This window comes from Onychomys torridus, chromosome 10 (assembly GCF_903995425.1).
Source record: "Onychomys torridus chromosome 10, mOncTor1.1, whole genome shotgun sequence".
In the NCBI taxonomy this organism is placed as follows: Eukaryota; Metazoa; Chordata; class Mammalia; order Rodentia; family Cricetidae; genus Onychomys; species Onychomys torridus.
Window position 1 is genome coordinate 82,038,005 of NC_050452.1, and position 24,195 is coordinate 82,062,199.

The window sequence follows — 24,195 nt, forward strand, 5'->3', positions numbered from 1 at the left end:
ACCCATATACATACATACATAATCCTCAGAAACTAGAAAATCACCTACATTTTTCACAAAATGAGCTTCTTGCTCTTATTCTGCAAACCTCGTCAAAACAACCACATTCTTCCAAAACAGATCACTTCTAAAATATTTGTGGCAAGTCTTGACGTATATATTAGGTAGTTTGAGAAAAGGTAACGATTCCAAGCAAAAACACTGAGATATCAGATTTAAAGTGGAAAAGAATCTCTTTAGCTTTGGCCAAATCGGGACAACAAAACAACCCCTTTATGTCACCACTCATGAAGGGGACATGACATAACATTAACATAATGTAGCCCATGTTTTCTCTGGGCATTGTCAAGGGTGTCTCAGACGCACCCCATCTTCTACTGAGTGTGCAACACAGAGCTGCAATGGGATGAGTAAGGCAAGGTACTGAGAACGTCTTCTCTGCTTGAACATTCATCTCCATGTCTTGAAGACAGTATGAATCGCACATTCATAGATAGCAGTTTTTAAGGGTTAGATATCAGCAGTCTTGAGTTTATTAGCTACTATCAAGCAACTAATTTCTAAATGTGTGACACAATATAGTTTAATAATATGAAAGAAAGTGACCTGAATTTTCCCCTCAAACGCACAAAAACAACTGCTCACACCACCTCAAACAGTCTTTGGCCTTGCTGAACTACAGAGCTGTGACTTTACTGTGAAGCGAAATAAGCCTTCAAGTGTCCCTTACTTGATCTTAGCAGGTCGAACTCTCTGTCCAGCAGCTCCTCCTCTGTTAACTTGGAGAAGTTGTCTTCTCCGAAAGGATTCCACCCTGACATGTCAGGCGGGTGACTGACGGTCTTCTCATTTGTGAAATGTGCAACCGCCTCTTTCTCAGCAACTGACCTAGTTGAAAGAGAAAAGAGAATGAATGAAAAGGATGAGGTGCCAATGGAGAGAATGTCAGTGCTCTATTTCACACTCTAGAAACTCTTAGAAAACAAGACCAGGCGTACAGGATGGACAGACAACAGCTGGAATCTGAACACCTCCACAAGGCACACAGTGCTAGAACCACCTGTATGTGGCACACTTGGTGTGTTCCTTTCTCAGTCCCTTACTTCTCAGGATTCTAGTCCGTAAGAAAGGAATACAGCAGCTGGGCAGTGGTGGCGCACGCCTTTAATCCCAGCACTTGGGAGGCAGAGGCAGGCGGATCTCTGTAAGTTCCAGGCCAGCCAGGACTACACAGAGAAACCCTGTCTTGAAAAAAATTAATAAGAAAAAAGGAGTACAGCATAAACTTAACAAGGCTACTGAAAAGAGTAAATAATTCAATATATGTAAAGCAAAACAGTGTCTGGTTTAAAAAACAAAACAAAAACAAAATAACAAGCAGTTGATACTAGTCGTCACTCTCAAAGTTAACAAGCCCTAAAGTGAAAATCAGTAACCATCCCGAACAGTATCACTCTAAAACCACTACTGAATACTGTCGGGTGATCCCATACCTATCCTATATCATATGTGCCTATATGGAGACATCACAATGAAAATTATACTCCCTACCAAATATAACTACCAAAAACGATGATGCGCTAGTTTTGCCTTATAAACAGGCCCAGTTAAACGAGGGTTCTTTTGTAGACACATAATACACCACTCCTGGTGTTGAAAGTACGGTCGTGGGCCCAAGTCCTCTGGTTCTATGCAATTTACCCAAAAGGCCTGTTTATCACACTGCATTTCTTTAAATGATTTAAAATTTCTAAAATGATTTAAATGACTGTAAATAATTAAGAGCATTTTGAACAAATTAAAAATATACTAATTTTCACTAATAAAATCCATATAGGGATGCCGGAGAGACAACCAGTGGCTAACAGCACTTCCTACTCTTGCAGCGGATATGGGTTCAGTTCCCAAGACTCACATAGTGGCTCACAACCATCTGTAACTCCATTTCTAGGAGACCGGTGCCCTCTTCTGGCCCTAGAGGGAACCTGGTACCTACATGGTACACATGGCAAAACACTCATACACAAAAAAATAAAAGTAAATAGATGGGTTTTTTTTTCCTTTTAAGTAACACAGAGGCTGGAGGTACAACTCACGGGAAGACTGTGCACTTGGCATGCCCAAGGCCCTGGCTTCAATTTCCAGCATAGATGACAGACAGACATAGACAAATAGTAAATGGAAAGATTTCTGTCATGTATTATTTAGTTTTAAGATACTGACGAGAGCTGAGCATGGTGGCACATGCCTTTAATCCCAGCACTCAGGAGGCTAACACATGTCTATCTCCAAGACTGAGGCCACCCTAGTCTGTTAGAAAGCTCCAGGACAGCCAAAGATACACAGTGAGACCCTATATCACAACAACAACAACAAAAGATACTCATAAGAGATCGCTGACTTTTAGGATACTGACTTACTTAAACCTTATACTTCTGAAAGATCATCAGCCTCTGGAAGTACAACCATACACAGTGGGAATGGAGTATTCACTGTGGAGCCATGGACAAAACGATCCATGTTACTGCCACACAGCAGATGCACTAACTAAACTTTTATTATTTGTGGTTTGATTTTTTTTTTCTGTTTCTTGGGCAATGTCATGTGGATTTCTAGGGAAAACAGCAGCTTAATGAGTATATACCAACTAACATCAAGCAAAATATGTGATTCTAATAAGACTACATCATTCTTGTCACAGAGGGACCAATTTTACAGATTTATTAGACCACTACTTGCATTTCATAGTTTACATCCTACTGGATCTAATTTGTTTCAAATATGTTTTTGGTTTTTTGTTTGTTTGTTTGTTTTGTTTTTTGAGACAGGGTTTCTCTGTGTAGCTTTTGCACCTTTCCTGGAACTCACTCTGTAGCCCAGGCTGGCCTCGAACTCACAGAGATCTGCCTGCCTCTGCCTCCTGAGTGCTGGGATTAAAGGTGTGCGCCACCATCGCCCGGCTTCAAATATGTATTTTTGATCTTAATTTTCTTATAATAATGCTACTAATGTATTATAGAAAAGTGCCAAGTAGACAAACAAAAACTAGAGTAAGCAAATAACAAATGGCAAACACTGATTTGTATGTGTTTAAGTTCTGTTCTCCACTACACTAATTTGTCCCAACTCATGTAGCTTTATTTTTGCTTCAGAAAAGCAGCTCATTAATTTTTTAACCTTCCTGCTTTCATCCCAGCATGTAACAGATCCCTATCATTCTTCTTCATCCCTCCCCTTTCCTCCCTCCCTCCCATCCTCTCTCCCTCCATCTTTCATTCGATACCACACACAACACAATGACTTAGTGTAGACTTACCCTCTTTGGACACACACAATTTACAGTACAATGTTGTTCCTCATGCCCACTGTCTACTCAAACTCATGTACTCTCTCTCTCTGACATGGTTTCAAAACCTGAAGCTGTGTAAGAGCCTCTTTGAAATGAGCTGATAAACTCATGACTAGAACACCAGTCTTGTATTTGAAGATATTCATATTGATTACTTTGGGGTAGAAGAAGAGTGTGTCTTTGTGTGCACATGTACATTTGTGCATGTCTCTGTGTGCACACACATAGAGAGAAGAGGCCAACCCCAAGTGGTATTCCTCAGGGGATGTCCATCTTGTTTCTTGATACTGGATCTCTTAAATGGCTTGGGGCTCATCAATTAGGCTAGATTGGGATCTCCAGGAATCCTCCCATCTCCATCTCCCCAGCTCTGAGATTACAGTGTGTGCCATCTTTTTTAGTAGACCCTGAAGATCAAATGTAGGTAGTCATGCCTGTGTGGAAAGCATTTTACAAAGGTATCTCCCAACCACTTAATACTGGCTCTTAACTCCAAGATCCTAAAGTGCTTCCTAATATTAATGTCATAGCCAAGTGTGAGAAACTTTGTACCAAAGTTCTTCAATTTATTGTAATGACTTCCCATATGAAGTACCCAACCCAGACAATAATCCTAACCAACCAACTACTCTAAGTTTGCTACATATGATATACTTAAAATGTTTGTTTCTGTGTAAAATATATATATACATATATATATATATACATATATATATATTTCATGAATAGTCAAGCTAATAATAACATGTTATTTATTTTCAACTACTAAAGCAGCTTTCTAGAACTTTGCTTCTACTTAAATTACAAAGAATGCTCTTATGTGCATACCAATAAATTCCTCAGGTCTGGCTAAACTTTGTCTGCAAATAGCACCTGGCAGAATTACAAACGGTAACTGAAGGAAGACTCAATAGAGGACTAGGAGGGAGCAAGTCAGCTCTAATGAAGATCAACTGAGCTCCTTCAAGAGCCACTTAGTGGCGCTTCTCATTGGTACCGTGCACTTCCACAGTAAGCCCTGTGCAGTCACTGGAAAAGCACTTGCCTATTGGCACCATAAGAGGAATCCACTATGGCTCCAAGCTGAGCTGGAAGTGACGAAGCATAGGAAACTAAGGCTGGTGAGAACTCTTGAGGGGAGGTAAGGTATTCGGGGGATGCCTGCTGCTGAGGTTGCTGATGGTGAGCTAACATCTGCTGCTGCAGGAAAGCCTGCTGATACTGCTGCATCTGAAACAAGAAACAACATACAACCCATGGTTAAGTATCTCAGCACCTCACCAGTGTGTTCCTTCCCTTTCCCATCCATGGAGACAAAACTAGAAACCCCAAAAATAATTGTGTATTTGAAGAAGTAGCTGTTTCCAGAAAACTACACAGGATGATTTAAACCCATTTAATAGTAAAAAGCCAGATTCACTTGGTCAGATTAAAGATTCCTCCTTTAAGTGTTTTAGGAAAAAGGAAGAGAGGAAAGGAGGGAGGGAGGGAGGGAGGGAGGAAGGAAGGGAGGGAGGGAGGAAGGAGAAAAAGAGAAAAGAAAGAAAAATGAAAAGAGAGGAGCGAGAGGAGCAGAGCAAGCTGTCCTCTGGAGCAAATGCACAGCACAGTCCTTCTACGTTTCCCTTTCACTCAACAGACACTTGCCCAATAGAGATGCATGACAGAAGGTCACAGGGACTCCTCTAAACAGATGTGTCATCAGACAGTTATAATGGGTCACATTCAGATGCAAGAGTTTCATTCTTGAGAATACACATCTGCCTTCAATGAAAATATGTCAAAATAACTTTTTACCGTGTGTGTGTGTGTGTGTGTGTGTGTGTGTGTGTGTGTGTGTGTGTGTGTGTGTGTGTAGGGCATGTGGAGGCCAAGACCAACATTGAATGTTTCTATCAATCTCTAGCTTGGTTTTCGAGACAAGATGTCTCACCAAGCCCGGAGTTCATCAATTCAGCTACAAATGGCTAACCAAAGAGCTTCAAGGATCTACCCTTCTCTACCCCCACCCAGTGGGATGCTGGGTGGAGCATGTGCTGCTAGCTTTCCACTTCTAATTGGGACTTAGGGATCTAAGCTCACGTCCTCTTGCTTATATGACAAACACTGTCAACTGAGTCATCTCTCCATCCTCCCTCAGTTAAGTAACAAACCAATTTGCATGTATGTAGACAGAGGTCAAGATTTGGGTGTCCTTTGGCCATCACTTTCCCCCTAATTTGTTGAGACACGGTCCTCTGGACCTGGAGTTCATTGATTTGGCTAGACTGGCTGGTAAGCAAAGCCCAGGTTGTCCATTGCTGCCTCCTTATTGCTGAGGTTATAAGTTGCTAAGTCCAGATTTCTGAATGGGTGCTGAAGATTAAACTTAGGTCCTCATAGATGCACAACAGGCACTTCTGAACTGACTCATCTCCCCAGCCCACAAAATGACTCTAAATGATGAAATTCTAAATACCATCATACACACTGTAAATTCCAACTTAGTAATACACGCCCAGAGAACATCTAGGTATTACACAGCCCTTACCATTGTAGGATACTGTGATGCTGGAGGATGTGGCTGATAGACTGAGTGCATTAAAAACTGTTGTTGAAGTATCTGTTGCTGCTGCATTGCATGCTGATACTGTGAAAGAGAAAAACAAACACAAATCAATACTGTGGTGGGTCGAATGAGAATGGGCCCCAGGCTCAGATGCCTGGTCCCCAGTTAGTTGTACTATGTAGGCAGAATTAGGTGTGGCCTTGCTGGAATAGGTGTGGCCTTGTTGGAGGTATGTCACTGGGGAGGAGCTTTGAGGTTTCAAAAGCCCAACCAGGTCCAGTCTCACTCTCTCTCTTCTGGCAACTTGCAGATCAGATGCAGGCTCTCAGCTACTACTGCAGCATATGCATGCCTGCCTGCTGCCACACTCCCCACCATGACAATAACAAACTAACCCTCTGAAACTCTAAGCAAGCACCTAATTAAATGCTTTATTTTATGAGTTGCCCTGATCATGGTATGTCCTCACAGTAATAGAACAGTAACTAAAACAAATAGTATTTGTGCCTTTTCAACGTCAGAGGTTTTTTTTTTGAGACAGGGTCAGAGGGTTTTTTTTTTAATGGTTAATTCTTATTCTGTGTGATGGGAGTTTTCCCTGCATGCCTGTCTGTGCATCATGTGCCCGCAGTGCCCACAGAGTTCAAATGATGGCACTAAATTCCCTGGGCCTGGAGTTATTGATGGTTGAACCATCATGTGGATGCTGGGAACTGAACATAGATCCTCTGGAAAGCAGCCAGTGCCTTTAACCACTGTGCCATCTCTCCATCCCAAGTTCTGTTTTTGTAAGTACTGATTTTTATCAGATCAATGACTAAGAAAACAAAGTCTTTTTTGTTTGTTTGTTTTTTTGGAGCTAAAGATCGAACCCAGGGCCTTGCACTTGCTAGGCAAGCGCTCTACCACTGAGCTAAATCCCTAACCCCGAAAATAAAGTCTTAAAGCCCATATAAAACAACTATAATCTGTGACTGTCAGTTTCTATATGTTTAGCAGAATTAGTTTCAAAGTCGTAATAAACACAGTTTAGCTAAAACTTTATCAGCATAGATTAAGGATGTTTGGAAGCTAGCAAATGTTCCAGCACTTCCTAGTTGATGAAGACAGCCTTCAGTGACCTCTGACTCATTACAGTAAATCTCTAGGTTCCTCGTTCGCCTTCTGGGTTTTCTGGCATCTCACGGCACCACTTACTCATCACCCTCTCTGTCTCTATCAGCCAACAGTGGAGGAAGCAACACAATGAAGTGTCATGTACACAGTTAGCTTGAGCATAATTCAGACAGAGGTAAGATACTTGCACACACAGTAGTTCCATTTAGGAAAGTTTAGTGAGACTACAATTTTGCAGGTTTCTATAAAGCAAAGAACAGAATAATGTCTGTTTTTGAATCTATGCCAACACAGTCAAAATAATGAAAAATTAAAAATAGGACTACCAAACTAGGCTCATATCAAAAAAATAAAATAAAATAATAAAGACAATGTTACTTTTGAAAATATATCACTGTTTATTTCTGAATACCAAATGAATACTTTTGCTTCATAAAGCCATGATGTGACCTATTTTAAAAGAACATCTCTTCATTTAGCATCAAATGTAAATTAACATATTTGTCAGTAAGCAGGAAATTAAGGATTTATTTGAATATAGTTCAAGTTATGATATGCCTATTATAAGCCAATGATACAAAAGTGAATGCAATGATATTCAATTACTGTGTGGATTTCACACTAGTTCGCTATCTAAAGTCATAAAGTCATTTGCACTACCTGCTGCAAATAAGCATTTTGAAGTAGCTGCTGCTGCTGCTGCTGCTGCTGCTGCTGCTGCTGCTGCTGGTGAGGAACACGATGCAAATGAAGTTGCTGTAATCTCCAGTCTCCCTGCTGTAACTGCTGCAGGACTCTATGCTGTTGTGGTGGTTGCTGAGGGGGGGCCTGACCCATTAAGACTTCAGAACCACTTCCAGGTCTCAGTGCTCCTGTAATTCCAAAAACATTAACACACAGGTAATTTTAACAAGATGGAGCTGGACTTGAAATTATTTAATTAAAACATTTTTATGGTTTCATTATAGACATCTGTGTATACATCACATAGTCTAAACCAAGTACTTACTGTAACTGTAAATGCCCATGAAATGTAGTTCTGTCATCTACATCTCCAACAAGTAAGTATCTCAGGAATGCACCATGTGTTGGCTTCATCTTCCTACCCACTAAGGCAGCCACACACAAACTTGTTCCGAGTGGTCAGCTCCAGCATGCACCGTGATGAGTAAGCATCCACACCAGCAAGACTCTCTGGGTCTTAGAGAACATTCGATCCACTGCAATCCCATTATTCAAAGTCTAGATCAAATATCTTTCTTGTTCCTTCACCCAACAGATCCTCTTAGCTTATTACATTTCACTCTTCCTTTCACATATTAATGGCTTACATAGCTATTCTCTTTTACTTTCCTATTATTGAAAATACATTTTTTTCTCACTCCCCTCCCTCTCCTCCTCCCAGTGCCTCCACACTTCACCTCCCATCTGGATCCACTCCCTTTCTGTCTCTCACTAGAAAATAAACAGGCTTCTAAGGGATAATAAAATGAAATATTAAAGTAAAAACTAACACATCAGGGCTGGAGAGATGGCTCAGTGGTTAAGAGTACTGGCTGGCTGCTCTTCAAGAGGACCCAGGTTCAATTCCCAGCACTCACATGACAGCTCACAACTGTCTATAACTCCAATTCCAGGGTATTGGGCATCTTCACACCAATGCACATAAAATAAAGTTAAATACATTTTTTTTTAATTAAAAAAAAAAACTAGCACATCAAAATTAAACAAAACAAAAACCAACAAACTGAAGGAAGGAAGAAAGTCCAAGAGAAAGTACAAGAAACAGAGACCCACTCATTCACACACACATGAATCCCATAAAAACACTAAACTGGAAGGGGTGGGGGGGCGAGGGGAGAAAAGCCCTGACATGACACTGAGACAAAGAACTTCTAAAGATGCTGTTGAGTTCATTTTCTCTTGGCTATCAACTGCCAGGCATGGGGCCAACCCTTAAGAACAGTTTGTTTCCCCAGTTAGAATCCCCTGGAGAAAACTACATTTTCATTTGCAAGTGGTTATAAATTAGAGATAGCTTCTAGGTTAGAGCTGGGGGCATGTATCCACTTCTTTCAGCTCTAGGGCTCCACCTGGTGTAGACCTGTGCAGACACTCTGCATGCTGCCTCAGTCTGTGAGTTTATATGTACTTTGATTATGTTTATTTAAAAGGCCTTGGTGTCCAATCTCATTTGACTCTTACACTCTGCCTCCTCTTCCACGGTGTTCCCAGAGCCCTGAGGGGAAGGATTTGATGCAGACATCCCATTTAGGACTGAGTGCCCCAAGGTCCCTCACTCTGCACATTGTCTGACTGTGGATCTCTGTATTTGTTCCCATCTGCTGAAGGAGGAAGCCTCTGTGATGATGGCTGAGCAAGGCACTCATATACCTGAGTACAGCAGAATATCATTAGGAGTCATTTTATTGCTAGGTTCTTTTCATAGACCAGTATTATTTGGTTTTGCCCTAGGTCACTGGGCTATCTGCTCTCAGGTTCTTGGTCACCCAAGTAGTATCAGGTATGGGTTCTATCTTGTGGAATGGGCCTTGAGTCAAATCAGATATTGGCTGGTTACTTCTACAAGCATTGAGCCACCACTGCCCTAGCATATCCTGCAGGCAGGACAGATTGTAGTTCAAAGGGTTTGGGACAGAGTTGGTGTCTACATTTTTCTTTTGGTAACCATAGAATACCTTCCTGTACCAAAGACACCAGAATGTAGGGATGAAGGCTCCAGGTAGGCACCAATTCAACCTCTCCATGTTCAATGAGTTGTGATGGTGTTATCCTCAAAAGCTTTTTTAAAAATAAGTTTAGCTAAAGAGATGAAAGACTTCTAGAAAACACTAAAGACAAACGAAAGAGGACTTGAAGTCCTCCAATGAGCAGACTCAGAACTCATGTGAAAATGCCTACATTACTCAAGATGAGCTTCATACCCAGTGGAGACCCATTAAAATTCCAACATTATTTCTAATCAAACAAAAATGAAAATCCTAAAATGGACAAGGAAGCACAAACCCTGAATAGACAAAACAATCCTAAACAGAAAGAGCAATGCTGGAAACTAACAATGTCTCATCTCAAACTACACAACGGATCCATAGTAACAAACACTTATCAACGGAATACAAGAGAGGACCAAGAAATAAACCACCTAATCTACAGCCACCTAATCTTGAATAAACATACATGGAACAGGGGCAGGGAAAGGGATATTCTTCAAACAAATGATGCTGGGAAAATTAGATATCCGAGTATACAAGAATGAAACGAGATCCATACCTTCCACCCTCAACAAAAATCTATTCCCAATGGGTCAAAGACAATGTAAAATCTTAGACTCTGAAACTGTTAGAGAAAGGTAAAGAAAACCCTTCAAGATACAGGTGCAGCCAAGGAATCTGAAAGATACCAGCAAGGTATCAGAAAAGAAAAAAGAAAAAGAAAAAAGAGGTGGGCAGCAATTGAGAAAGACCAGATGTTGACCTCTGGTCTCCCCATATTTCCCCACACACATACACATGAATGGGTATATATGAGCACGTACACAAAATATAACTAAGTAAATAAATGAAAAGTACAACTACCATTGATCTAGCATCTAGCAATACCAGTCCTGGGAATACACCTGAAGAGTTCTTTTGCACAGATACTTGCACATTCACGTTTACTGTTGTACAATTCACAATAGCCAGGATATGGAAACAGTCTAGATGTCCATTGACAAACAGGGAAATAGAAAAAGAAAATGTGGTAGTTTACATACATAATGGAATTTTTCATTTGTAAAGAAGAACTGAACTAGGGCATTTCACAAAAATGGATGGAACTAGAGATAACTGCTAATCAAATCAAATAAGCCAGACTCAGATAGACATCTTTCACCTGCAGAATCTAGACACACACACACACACACACACACACACACACACACACACGATAGAAAGGGATCAGGGAAGAGGAATAAGTCTATTAATTAGGAGAGGTAAGATGGGGAGATGGAATGTACGTGACCCAGAAGTACAAGAAGTGGGTGTTAGAGGAGGAAGAGGGCCAGTAGGGAGACAGGGAAGAAGTGAGAGGGCTAACATATAGAATATTTCATATGTGTATAGATTTATGTCATAATAATTTGTATGGAAGTTTTTAAAATAAATGAAAAACACTGGATGAGAACATAATAAAAAGGGGGAATTATCTCTCCAGTCATTGGGCAAGCATTTTCAAACCTTTTCTTATCAGGTGCTGTGAAGACAGGATAAAGGGGACTGAAACTGTGGGTGACGATGTAGGTTCCTGAAGTCTGGGGGCAGCAATCTGACTGTTAATAAACTTTCAATGAATATGCCTCTTTTTAAGTTTTATTTTGTTTAAGTGAGGTGTGTGTCTATGTGTCTACCTGTTGTGGGCACACAGGTGCCCTGGACATCAGAAGACGGCGTCAGGTCTCTTGGAGCCAATGTTACAGGGAGTTTTGAGCTGCCTGATATTTGTTATGGGAACCAAGTGAGGGAGAGCAGCAAACACTTTTAACAAATGAGTCATGCCCTAGCCCCCAAATATGCTTAGTATACTCCTCAGACAAATGCACTGGCATGAAAATCAGAAACGGATTGTATAGCAGTTCACACCACAATATTAATAATAGCAAATACTGGAACAGCCTAAGTGGTTATAAAACTTACAGTACACTCATGACAGTGAGTAAATTAAAAATTGCAAAACAGATCTATACTGACATAAGTTTTCAAAAACATCTTAAAGGGAAAGAAGGAAATAGCAAAGAAACATGTCTGAGTCCATTTATGACAATGATATAATTATTTATATGAATTATATACAGCTATATTCATATTAATTTATACTACATTCATATTACCAAATTGATTATTTATACTAAAAAAAGCTAAGAAGGTATACAGTAAACTACCATTTAACTGAACAGGAAACAGGAAATTTTTACATTTTTTCTGTCAATATTTCTGTAGCAGATGAATATTTTACTCTAATTTCTAAAGAAGAAGCCAAATGCATACATATAAAACCTGTAATTTTCCAACATAAGCGGGAGCAAGCATGCTAAATAAGAAAGGCAGCCCTGACGTCAAGTGCAAGTCTGGCACTCACAGCTGGGTCAGCTCACCACCTGAGTAACCTCATGTAAAGCAGACAAGGTCTGGGACACAACAGGACAACCAAATACTGTGCAACAGTGTCTAAAGAGACGAGAACACAGACACTGTCCAACCACATATGAGCCAGCATCCTCTACCCTGCCTCGAGGCTGACTGCTACTTCTTTACTCACAGGCTTTCACCTGCCCTGGGTGAGATCCTGACTCACATCCCATTCTTGTTTCCCTGTAGATCCCTAAGGACTCTGTGAATGATCACCTACACACGGCTACTGTGGTTCAAGGACCTGAAATGCTCTCCCAGACTCCTGCATTTGAGCACTGAGTTCTTTGGAAAGATGCAGAACCTTGAGGAGGTAGAGCCGTTCTGCAAGATGTAGGTCACTGGAAACAGGCCCACCAAGCTTTATAAGCTGGCTCAACTCCTGCTCACCACTGTTTCCTGAGTGCACATGCAATGTGACCAGGCAGCCTCTGTCCCCTCCCCTGTTCACCACTGTTTCCTGAGTGCACATGCAATGTGACCAGGCAGCCTCTGTCCCCTGCCCTGTTCACCACTATTTCCTGAGTGCACATGCAATGTGACCAGGCAGCCCCCACTCCTGCCACCAGGTCTCTCCTGGCTGCTGCCATGTCTTCCTCACTATGAGGAACTGTAAAAGAGGAAGAAAATAAAAACCTTTCTCCCTTAAGTTGCTCTTGTGAGGGTATTTCATCACAGCAACAGGAAAAGAAACTATCACAAAACCGAAATCCTTTAAAAAGTCCTTTCCAACACTGTTACTGAGACAGCTCACAATGCTCACACTTTAATAATAACAAACTTAGTATCTTGCAAGCATGCTCCCCTAGCAGTCTTTGACTGGTGAGCAGTGACACATAACACAAGACTAGTAAGATATCCGACCTGGGAAGGCAAGAAAGAGAGAGAATACTAAATGTCTATTTGAGGTGGAATATTGTCCATCCGCCTCACTACTTACCCACAGTTAAAAGCAGAAAGAGAGAAATCACTGGAGGCCAGACAGATGGCTCAGAAGATCAAGTCAGTTCCCATCACACACATGGTGGCTCACAACTGTCTGTAACTCCAGTTCCAAGGCATCTGATGCCCTTTCCTGGCCTCCACCACCAGGTACACACGGTACACATACATGCATGCAGCCAAAACACCCACACACAGAAAATAATTTTTTAATTGAAATAGAAATTATTATAAAAATGAGTTCAAAATATCATCATCTCTGTTTTCCATGGAATTAATATTCCAGTTGACATGCTTGAATACCACAAACTCATTGCAGCAATATGCCAGGTAATACAAAGGTAAGCATCACCTCTCTGAGCTTAGACTTAACAGTAAGTAACAGTCAACGTTTCATAATACTTCTGGGCCAGGACTTACATTAAGCCATCATTTAAATTTCTCAGGAATACTATTAGATAGGTACTCATATTTTTATTGGACATGTTAGTTTTAAAAATGGGAGAAATGTAACTCAAATCAGATTCATGAGAGTCAAAATATGTGATCTTAACCACTACAGTACCTGTAATAAACACATTTCAACATTAAAACAAGACAGATTTGTCAGGAAATATTACAGGCATTAGGGTTTGCTGGAGGTGATTCTTCAGATTATATCTCTGACACCTTGAGAAATTAAATTTACTCTTTTAGAGATATTTCCCTGCGGGAACATTTTTTTTTAGGTATTATACTTACCATAATGCACTTAAGATTATAAAAACAGTTTCTCAAAATCAAATAAGAACAGTGCTTATGCTGTGGTATCATATGGTTCCTTTACCAAGGCTCTAGTAACTATAAGGACGGAATGAAAACTACTTCCTATTCAATTCAGCACAAAATCTCCAACACTCCTAGCTGAGACTCAAAAGATGAGTTTCTATTTATATATCAAAGCAAACTGATACTTCTATATAGATTTGAATTGCTAGTAATTTTGCCTTTAAAAAAAATAATTCAGAGCCGGGCGGTGGTGGCGCACGCCTGTAATCCCAGCACTCGGGAGGCAGAGGCAGGGGGATCTCTATGAGTTCGAGGCCAGCCTGGTCTACAAAACGAGTTCCAGGACAGCCTCCAAAGCTACAGAGAAACCCTGTCTCGAAAAACAAACAAAACAAAACAAAAAAGAATAATAATTCAGCTTATCAGTCATCAGTAGACAGGTTCTTATGGAGAGCAGGGTGTTCATACCTGTGTGTTCATGTGTATGTAGGTGTGCTCACACACATATGTAGAGGTTAAAGGAGGGTCCAGATATTGTCCGCCATCATATTCCTACTTTTTTCTTCTGATACAAGGTTTCTCACTAAACCTAGAGCTCTCATTTCGGTCAGACTGGCTGGGTAGCAAACCTACAACCAGCCCGTCTCTACCCCCTAGCCCTCCTCCACCCCCACCCCCCACTGTGGCTACAGGAGCACACTCCCATGCCCGTCGGCTTCAATTGTGGGTGCTGAGACTCGAAACATAGGTACTCATGCCTGCACAGCAAGAACTCTACTGATGGAGCCATCTCTCCAGTCCTACTTCTTAAGGCATGTGTTCTGTGCTTTGCAATATTAAATTCATTTACATTCTCAGGGAATCAAGCCATCGCAGGCTTATCCATACCATAAAGAGATCAGAGCTGCAAAGGCTACCTTTTGCTTTGCGGTTACTGAATTCAGCAGGAGTGGGGACTTTGACAGGCGTTGCTGAACTGGGAACGGTCAGCACACTGGAAGCGGCGGTAGTGGAATTGGCCTTTGGTCGTTGTCTTGGTGCAATTGAGGTTTCTGTTGGTCCAATGGTATCTGTTATTCTATAACAGAAAGATACAATGCATTCAAAATATGGAGATTATTTCTAGTTTACTGTTCATTCTATACATGACAGTTAGAGATGACTACATTAGTCCTTTAGGATTTCTTCTATGTAGCCATCTCAGAATATATGTTTAATAAAGCTCGTAAACTACAGCCAGGCACAGCTGTTCGCCGTCAGCCTTCAAATGGAGTAATAGGAATACAACCCACAGGTGAAGGGATGGCCTGAGACTGACAGAATACAAAGAGAAACCTTCTCAAAAGGTTTCCGACAAAACTGAAATTCAGTTCTTTAAAAAGACACAAGAAAGAATCCCCTTAGCCTGGACTTGAGGAAAGGAAAGGCTGTCTCCCACCACAGTAAAAGAGAAGACACCAGTGCTTGTCAGGTAAGGCTGCCTGCTCACACACACCCAACCTTTGTTTTCCAAGAATACTAAAGGAGAATTATGAGAAACGTTTGACTGGGGCTCTGTGTAAGCCTCAAATGCAGACAGTAAAGTGGTGAGCACAATTTTGAAAGCAGTATGACCAGCAAACAAACAAAAACAAAAAAAAGGTAAATTTATTCTTAATATTCATATATCCATACAATGTGTCTGGAACTAATCCACTGCCTACTCCCTCCCCTCCAATGTCTTCCCTATCACCCTCACAACTTCATGTGCTCTTTATTTATTTACTTTTGATACCCACCAGTCCACTTGGTGCTGCCAGTACGTACATAAGCGTAGACCAATACAATCTTCAAATTACATTTTCAACTTTGCTTTCTATAAAGTCAGAACTTCAATAACTTTCTCCCAGTATTTCTTTGATGACTTCACTTAATATTATTTCAAGTGATGTAACACCTAAATTGTATACGCATGGTTTAGCAAGCCCACAGCTCCTGCAATCACAGCACACACCTACAGCTTTTTCACAATACCTAGATGTAACACAAGAGGGAGCCGTCCTAACAATTATCTTCCCAAGAGGAAGGAAACCAAAAACTACCTCACAAGATTTCAGGAAATTCGGGCTAGTCAGTCATGAGAGGAAGACATCAACAGCACTACGGAAGGGGGGCTGGTTGGGAAGTGGAAGGGGGCAGTGAGGGGAAGGCACAAAAGACGGTAGAGGGCACATATGACCAAAATATATTACAAACATGCAGGAAATTATCAAAAAATTTTAATTTTTCCCAGAAAATTGTATAAATATATTGTGCATATGCTGTCTTCTAAAACTAACAGGCAGGATGATCAGTATGGTATAGTACAAGTTCTCTATAAATGTAACAAAGACAGCAAGATCATTTATATACACAGCCAATTATAGCTCATTTGAATGATCATCAAGTTGTCCACAAGAGCATTATGTATTCTTAATTGCTGAATCATCTCTCCAGTCCCAGATTTTAAGTCTCAATCTAGTCTTCAAACTTACCAATAGTGTAAGTAACTGAAAAATAAGGTTTCAAATTTAATTCTTTACCAAGCTTTCTAGTTATATACATACATAAATTCTACAAAGTACATACACCAATGGCCTTTGACAATTAATGGTTTTTTATATATTTATTTATTATGTATACAGTGTTCTGCCTGCGTGTGTCCCTGCAGGCCAGAAGAGGGCACTAGATATCATTAGAGATGGCAATGAGCCACCATGTGGGTGCCAGGAATTGAACTCAGGACCTCTGGAAGAACAGCCAGTGCTCTTAACCTCTGAGCCATCTCTCTAGCCCCCAATTAATGTTTCTTTTCTTAAATATAAACAGTAGGCTTAATAGCTATTGACCCAAATCTCAAGTTTCCTGAATGAAGACCAGTAAGTGAAGAAAATGACAACAGTCACACACGGAGAAGCTTCCAACATCAGCAGTTAGCATCCCCAGCTTCACAGGAGGATGGCGGCAAGCCCACTATTAGTCCCTTTGAAAGTGTAGGCTGTGCTCACTATCTAAGCTATAGTACCCCAGACTGGACAACAGAGCGTTGGGGTAATAGGACTGGCTGCAATTAAAATGAGAACTATCGCCTTTTTTTTCTTGACAAAGCGCCTTCGGCCCCAGCAGCCCCGCCTACCTGGCTTTCATTTGGCTTTTCCTAGCAGCAGCTTCGCTAGCAGTCATGGGTCCAGGAAGAGTTGAGGGGAGAGAAGAATTCTGGGGAGAAAAACAGTTTCACTTAGTTTTTAATTTGAGTTGTAGTTATTTTTTAGACTATAGATAGACTATTAAACTTTCAAATCACTGCCTGCGATACTATTATTTTCATGTCACATATTGCAGATTATTCAGATATATTCCCAAAATCTAATCTGAAAATATCATGTTACACAAACATCACCTTTAGAGTGATGTTCCACAGAAATTTTTACAAGATGAACATAGCATTACTGTACACAATATTCTTTTTGGTAAATCTTGAGTTAAAAAAGATTATAAACACATGTGTAAATCAATGGTATTCTGTACTTCAGAAAATAATTACACAACCAGGATAACAATCATGTTGTTTCTAAATACTACAGATAACTGTTACAACACCGTAAAGTCTAGAAAATAAGACAGAAAACAGTGCATCTCTTTATGTCCGTATCTGTCTCAGCCTGGGTACTGTGAGCATGAGCTCAACAGAAATAAAGTTCAGTTAAACCTCAGATAAAGCTACTCTCCTCACTAAAGCATTAGAACATCAATAGGAAAATGTGGTGTATTGTGTTCCCCAAAATACTGTGCACCCTAATAAACTTATCTGAGGTCAGAGACAGAACAGCCACAATATTAAACATAGATGTTAGGCAGTGAGTGGTAGCACACGCCTTTAATCCTAGCATTCCAGAGGCAGAAATCCACCTGGATCTCTGTGAGTTTAAAGTCATACTGAAAACAGCCAGGCATGGTGACACACGCCTTCAATCCCAGAAAGTGAGCCTTTAATCCCAGGGAGATGGCAGAAAACAGAAAGGTATATAAGGCGTGAGGACCAAAACCTAGAAGCTTTTAGCTGGTTAAGCTTTCAGGCTTTGGAGCAGCAGTTCAGCTGAGATTCATTCTGGATGAGGACTCAGAGGTTTCCAGTCTGAGGAAACAGGATCAGCTGAGGAACTGGTGAGGTGAGATAGCTGTGGCTTGTTCTGCTTCTCTGATCTTCCAGCATTCACCACAATAACTGGCCTTAGGTTTGATTTAATTAGTAAGAACTTTTAAGATTCCTGCTACAGAAAAATATTAAAGTGATATGGTAAGGGCTTTAAAAAAAAGGGGGGAGGGGGGTTAGGGATTTAGCTCAGTGGTAGAGCACTAAGGCCCTGGGTTTGATCTTCAGCTCCAAAAATAAATAAAGAAAGAAAATAAAGAAAAAGGTACCACAGTTCTTCCTTTGTCCAAGTAGGTAAATTATACATGAAGAAAACATAAGTCAGAACAGAATGATCTCTACAGTGTTCAGGATGGATTAAAATCAATGATGATCTAGAACTTTCATTAAAATTAGCAGAAATCTGACAGGCACAGTTCATTGTAGTATGCAGGAAGTGAGTAGGAGTCAAAGCCTTTGAGCCAGGCATGACCGCACACATATTTAATCCCAGCACTCTGAGAGGCAGAGGTAAGGTGGTAACTGAGAGTTTGAGGCCAGCCTGGTCTATATAGAGTTCTGGGGTCGCCAAGGCTATGTAGAGAAAGAAATCTGTTCAGAGAGAGAGAGAAACAGAGACAGAGAACAAGTAGGAGGAGGAAGGAGGGAGGGAGGGAGGGATGGAGGCAGAAGAGGAGGAAGGGAGAAAGAAAGGGAAAGAGGACGGAAGGAGGGAAGGAAAGAAGGAGGGAGGGAGGGAAGGAATCAAGTCCTTTTTTTTTTTTTTTTTTGAGCTGAGGATCGAACCCAGGGCCTTGTGTTTGCTAGGCAAGCGCTCTACCACTGAGCTAAATCCCCAACCCCAGAATCAAAGTCTTTGAGTGAAACCAGGCCCCCCAAATGAGCACTGTACTTGGCCTAGCCCTGGGCTGCTGTGCTATATATTAGCTATAATCATAACTGTTATCCTAGTTTTACAATAGAAGAAGGGGATTAGCCACCATAAAGATATAAAATCAGCTACTGATAAAAGAAATATCTGAAGTCAGGTCTCTTCCTTTACAATGCCTCTACTATTAACACCAGAGGGGCCCACGTTTTTCATTTAACAATATGCTTAGTGTCTGTCTCAATGAAGCCTGACCACATCTCCTGGTTAAAAAACAAAACACTTAAAATCCTGTTATCAAATACTTCAATACTCAATAATAACAGCCTATGCTCTGTGACTGACATGTCATGTTGTGTCTCTCTCCACAATGCAAAATCGCCTGCTGAAGCTCTCCAGAACACGTGAGTAAAGTCTAGGAAATAAAAGTTTCATGCACAAACAGCATCACACTCTATCAAGACCACTTGTCACAAAACAAGGAGCTCATAAAGCATGTACATATATATGTAAACACATCATTAAAGTGGATTTGCAAGGCTTACCTACTTGAGAAACTACTTACATTGATGTTGGAAACTGGACAATCCTTTTTGGCAAATTTAAATGCAAAGTAGGACACTTGAAATATGTCAGGTCTGTGCTCCGGATCTGGTTCAAGCATGAACCCTGTAATAACAGGTCAAAGGGTTAAGATATCTGACTGAAGACAAACACTACAGAAAGGCATACACAGGAGGGGCAATCTGTTCTAGCCTAAGATCAATGATTCTCTGGTAATGCTTAGAGGAAATAGCAGAAACTTTTTCTATAAATGAACTTAACCAGGAGCCCATTAGAGAGGCAGATAACAGAACATCTATCTCTGCACTGGACGGATGGCAGGTATGATTATACTCTTGCAAAAGTGACAAAAAAAAAGTGAATCAGCCTTTAATACCAGCACTCGGGAGGCAGAGCCAGGTGGATCTCTGTGAATTCGAGGCCAGCCTGGGCTACAGAGTGAGATCCAGGAAAGGCGCAAAGCTACACAAAGAAACCCTGTCTTGAAAAACAAAACAAAACAAAACAAAAGTGAATCAACAACACAAAACCAGTGGACCTAAGGAACACTTAATTATTCAAGAAAGCTCCAGGGCCACAGAGAGGAGGTGGAGGGTTCTCCTAAAACAATTCCTTTTAAAATAATTCTCACTATTAGCTAAAATGCCTTTATTTTGAAATTATCCTAATCACTGAGAAAAGGCTAAGTATGCACATTATAATTTCCCAAGGTTGAAATTTATATTCAATTCTGTAACAAAAAAAAAATTAGTTTTTTAAGACATCACCATGGCCAGTTCTACTTCATTACCCTTAAAATACTTCTAATGCTTAAATTATGTTAAACGTTTGAAATGAAAATTTACATTAGCTATTCTCATGTTTTCTAGTGAAACAGTGAGTGTCCACGTTCACAGCACTAACATGGAGTTGCAGATTAAAACAGACTCAACTCCCTTCTAAACCTAGTTCCTTGAACACAGAATGATAAACAGTGACTCCAAGGGACAACTTAGCTTGTATTAGGAAATTATGAGCTTGATTTTAAAAATACAAAAATTATCCGTGTAATACAATTTATATATTATGAAAGCTAAAGTTTATTCTTTATAGTTTTAGTATCATTATTAGACTAAAATAACTAAAAACATTTAATTCAAATATTTATTAGTTTATATTCAACCCTTACAACAGAGAAGATCTAAGAGATCGACAAGGTCTCCTAAAATAAGTTATATCATAATACAAACATAGTAAATGTTTTAAAAGAAGCAATATATAAAATTAACAAAGTAAAATAAATTTTAACATACTTTAACAGTGTTTATTAAAATTATTTAAAGACAACCAAATTACAGTAAACCTATTCATAAAACTATCATATTTTCTACTCTAATGAGTATATTTGTCTCATGAAATCTAATTCTAAAAGTAGCTAATAATAAATATTCATTCCTATAAAGCCTCAACTTGGCATACAGAAGGGGTTTTCAAATATAAGAGAATCAGGAATAATGGAAACGCAATTCACTGGAGATGGACAAGATAATGAAGAAACTAGATAGATCTCATTATAAATGCCATGTCCCAAATTCAGTTTCTGTCAACACAAAGTAACTGATCCTGTTATAGGAATTACATTATCTGCAATGGGTCACAAATCAGACACACTAGTAAATCAGTTCTTCTGATACAAAAGCAGAAGAAATTCTCTTCTAATCTCTCTAGAGATGGCTTCCAAAGTGAGCAGCATCCTTAAAGAGATTGTAGTGAGCTGAGCAACAATGGACCACATCTTATACAGTCCCCCAGTGGAGACGAGTGACATAATCTCTAAATGCAGTTCACAGTTCAGCTTAAAAAAAAAAATCTGCAGGGTGAAGAGAACACTATGGTAAAAGAATACACTTCTTTGGAAATACTTCTCAATTTCTACAAAGAATGAGCCTTCAAGCAACCTGACATGAGCTTCCAATACTGTTGTTTCATACCAGCTGAAAAGCAGTAAAGAGAAGGAGGGAAGGAGAAGGGAGGCGAAGAGAAATTCTGTTCCAGCCAGCACTAGTCTAGTAATTCTTCCTCAAGCACAGTACAGCACCCTTCAAGTACACATTACACACAGATCCTGAGGGGAATTCTATACCACACTGCTGTGAGATGTCTTTCTGTATGCTGGGAATATGTGTTGCTCTTGATAAATAAAATGCTAACTGGTCAGTAGTCAGGCAGGAAGTACAGGCGGGGCGAGTAGACAAGCAGAATTCTGGGAAGAGGAAGGGTGGAGCCAGGAGTCACCAGCCAGACACAGAGAAAGCAAGATGACAAGGAAGAACTGAGAAAGGGTACCACATCACATGGCTAAACATAGATAAGAATTATGGGTTAATTCAAATTTAAGAGCTAGTCAGTAATAAGCCTGAGCTAATGATCAAGCAGTTACAATTAATATAAGCTTCTGAGAGTTAATTTATAAGTGGGTCATGGGACTGCTGGGGCCTGGTAGGACTGGAGAAACCTTCCAACTACATTATACTATTGAGGCACCTGCATTTTGACAAGTGTTCTGATGTTAGGTGTGAATTTTCCAAACATGACATCAAACCCATGCTCAAAGTTTCAGATTTTAGAACACCCCAGGTTTTGAATTTTCAGCTTAAATAATTTCACTTCTACATGGCAGTCTTATCCAGTGAGGTCCTGTGCCCACCTCTCTGATTTGGTGGTGCTGTTTTGTGTATTTGTGTGTGGTGGAGGCAATGTGTCAGGATATGTGTAGCTGTCCAAGGACCACTCTGTGGAGAAGGATGTCTCCTCCACACTCACATGTATACCATGCTGTAAGGCATGTATAGCAAGTACCTATGTGAACTGAGCCATCTCACTAACCCCCTGATTTAATTTTAAAAAACTCCCAAATAATATGAAATGACTGTAATCATTACTAAAATCTACAGGCAGAAAATAGCTGTATATTTTTTTAATCCCTGGATGTTTTTAATTGAAAAGTACTAGCCACTAAAATGACTAAAAAAGAAAAATTCAAAATGGAATCATTAAAAATTTAATTTAAAGGGGGCAGAGGCAGGTGGATCTTTGTGAGTTCGAGGCCAGCCTGGTCTATAGAGCAAGATCTAGGAAAGGCACAAAGCTACACAGAGAAACCCTGTCTCAAAAAAAATAATAATAATAATTAATTTAATAATATATAGAGAGTCTTGAAGTCTTTAAAGACACAAAGCTGTAAAATGTACTTCCTAGGTTATTACATGATATAATCTAAAGTGCAGAGTTACCAGCTTTAATCCAATTCAGTTCTGGGACTTAGCTAATAAACATGACAACTTCAGTTTCCAAATAGCTTTTGTCTAAAAGGTTTTCTCTCACAATAACTAACCATCAAGTCTACTGTTTTCTTAACTCCTATTCCATGACACTGAACCACATACTCTGTAAAATATATGTTTTCTGGGGAAGGAATAGATTAAGATACACAAGTGATATTATGCTGAAATACAAAAGCAAGAGAAAGCATAAATCACTCTACTTTCTCAAGTTCAAACAATTATGTGAGTCATCACAATTATCACTGGCTCCAATTTTACATCAAACAAAATCAATTTTTTCAGAAGTCAGCCTTAGAAAAATGTTATTTCTCCAGTCATCTTTATGTGATTCCTTCTATTGACAAAAGTACAATACAACCTGAGAATACAAGGTCTCAGCACTGAAGGGTAGTCCTGATGAGACCATCAATACTTCCTACTGATCCTCTCACATCTCATCACAAAGCACTCATCAAGCAACTGCATTTTATCTAATCTTAAATCAAATTTAATAACTGAATATGAATATACTCAACCATAAATAAGACAGTAAATAGCACTGTAAACATGACAGGAAACTGTATGTGTGATAGTCCTAACAAGTGCCCCAAGAAGGTGATGGTCCAGCGCATGTGTCAGTGTCTTCAAGGAAAGCCTATCTTAAGCTTAGCCTATTCTCAAACACACACTAAAGTTTCTGAAGGACTTCTTCCCCAGAAGAAGTCTGTAAGAGAATGAGAAAACAACTAAAGCAAGACTAGCTGTGAGCTAAGGGCCACTGAAGCTTAGAGGTGGGTAGATAAAAACATACTACTCGGTTTGTGCATGGTCTTTGAATTCCCATAACATACTTAAGAGAATTAGTAAGATAACTCTTGGCTTCTACAAAATAGAAGCAAAAAGAAATTTAATTAGAACAAATGAGCTAAGTGGCAGAGCCAGAACGCAGCAATAAGTGAAGCACAAGCAAGAGAAGCAAAGCTTTGCTCTCCACCACAGTAAACAAGGTGGACAGGGGCCTCACTAGCTGGACCAGTGTATTCTGGAATGTGGGACATGTGTGGGACACCTTCAGGAGATCCACCATAACTCACAGGTTGTGCTTTCTGAGAGCATAGTACCTCCCACAAGTATCTGGGGAAAATCGTCTGCTCTACGCAGGTCTTATCCGGCTCTCAGAAATGGTTTGCTCAGGAACAAGTGTGACTTAGCGTCACAGCTGTAGGGGCCTGTTCAGTGCAGACACCAGCGGCAGGAAAAGGAAAGAAATCGCACATGCTAACAAGCACTTCTCATACCTTACTTGAGTCTCACAATAACTCAAGAGGCAGATACGTCTCAATGTACTTTTTTTTGAGAATTTCATAAATGAGTACTCTAC

The 24,195-nt window shown here is 40.1% G+C and overlaps 1 protein-coding gene across 2 annotated transcripts in view; it reads right to left on the reverse strand.

Annotated features, from left to right (window-relative positions):
- Bmp2k (BMP2 inducible kinase) overlaps positions 1-24,195 on the reverse strand; it is a 101,986-nt gene that overhangs the window by 24,458 nt on the left and 53,333 nt on the right. For both annotated transcript variants that reach the window (XM_036200754.1, XM_036200753.1), the window contains exons 8-14: positions 19,514-19,617; positions 17,064-17,143; positions 14,827-14,987; positions 7,674-7,885; positions 5,880-5,978; positions 4,395-4,579; positions 731-888 (exon numbers count right to left, since the gene is read on the reverse strand). In XM_036200754.1, coding sequence (XP_036056647.1) covers positions 731-888; positions 4,395-4,579; positions 5,880-5,978; positions 7,674-7,885; positions 14,827-14,987; positions 17,064-17,143; positions 19,514-19,617 — 999 coding nt within the window. The remainder of the gene's footprint in view (positions 1-730; positions 889-4,394; positions 4,580-5,879; positions 5,979-7,673; positions 7,886-14,826; positions 14,988-17,063; positions 17,144-19,513; positions 19,618-24,195) is intronic.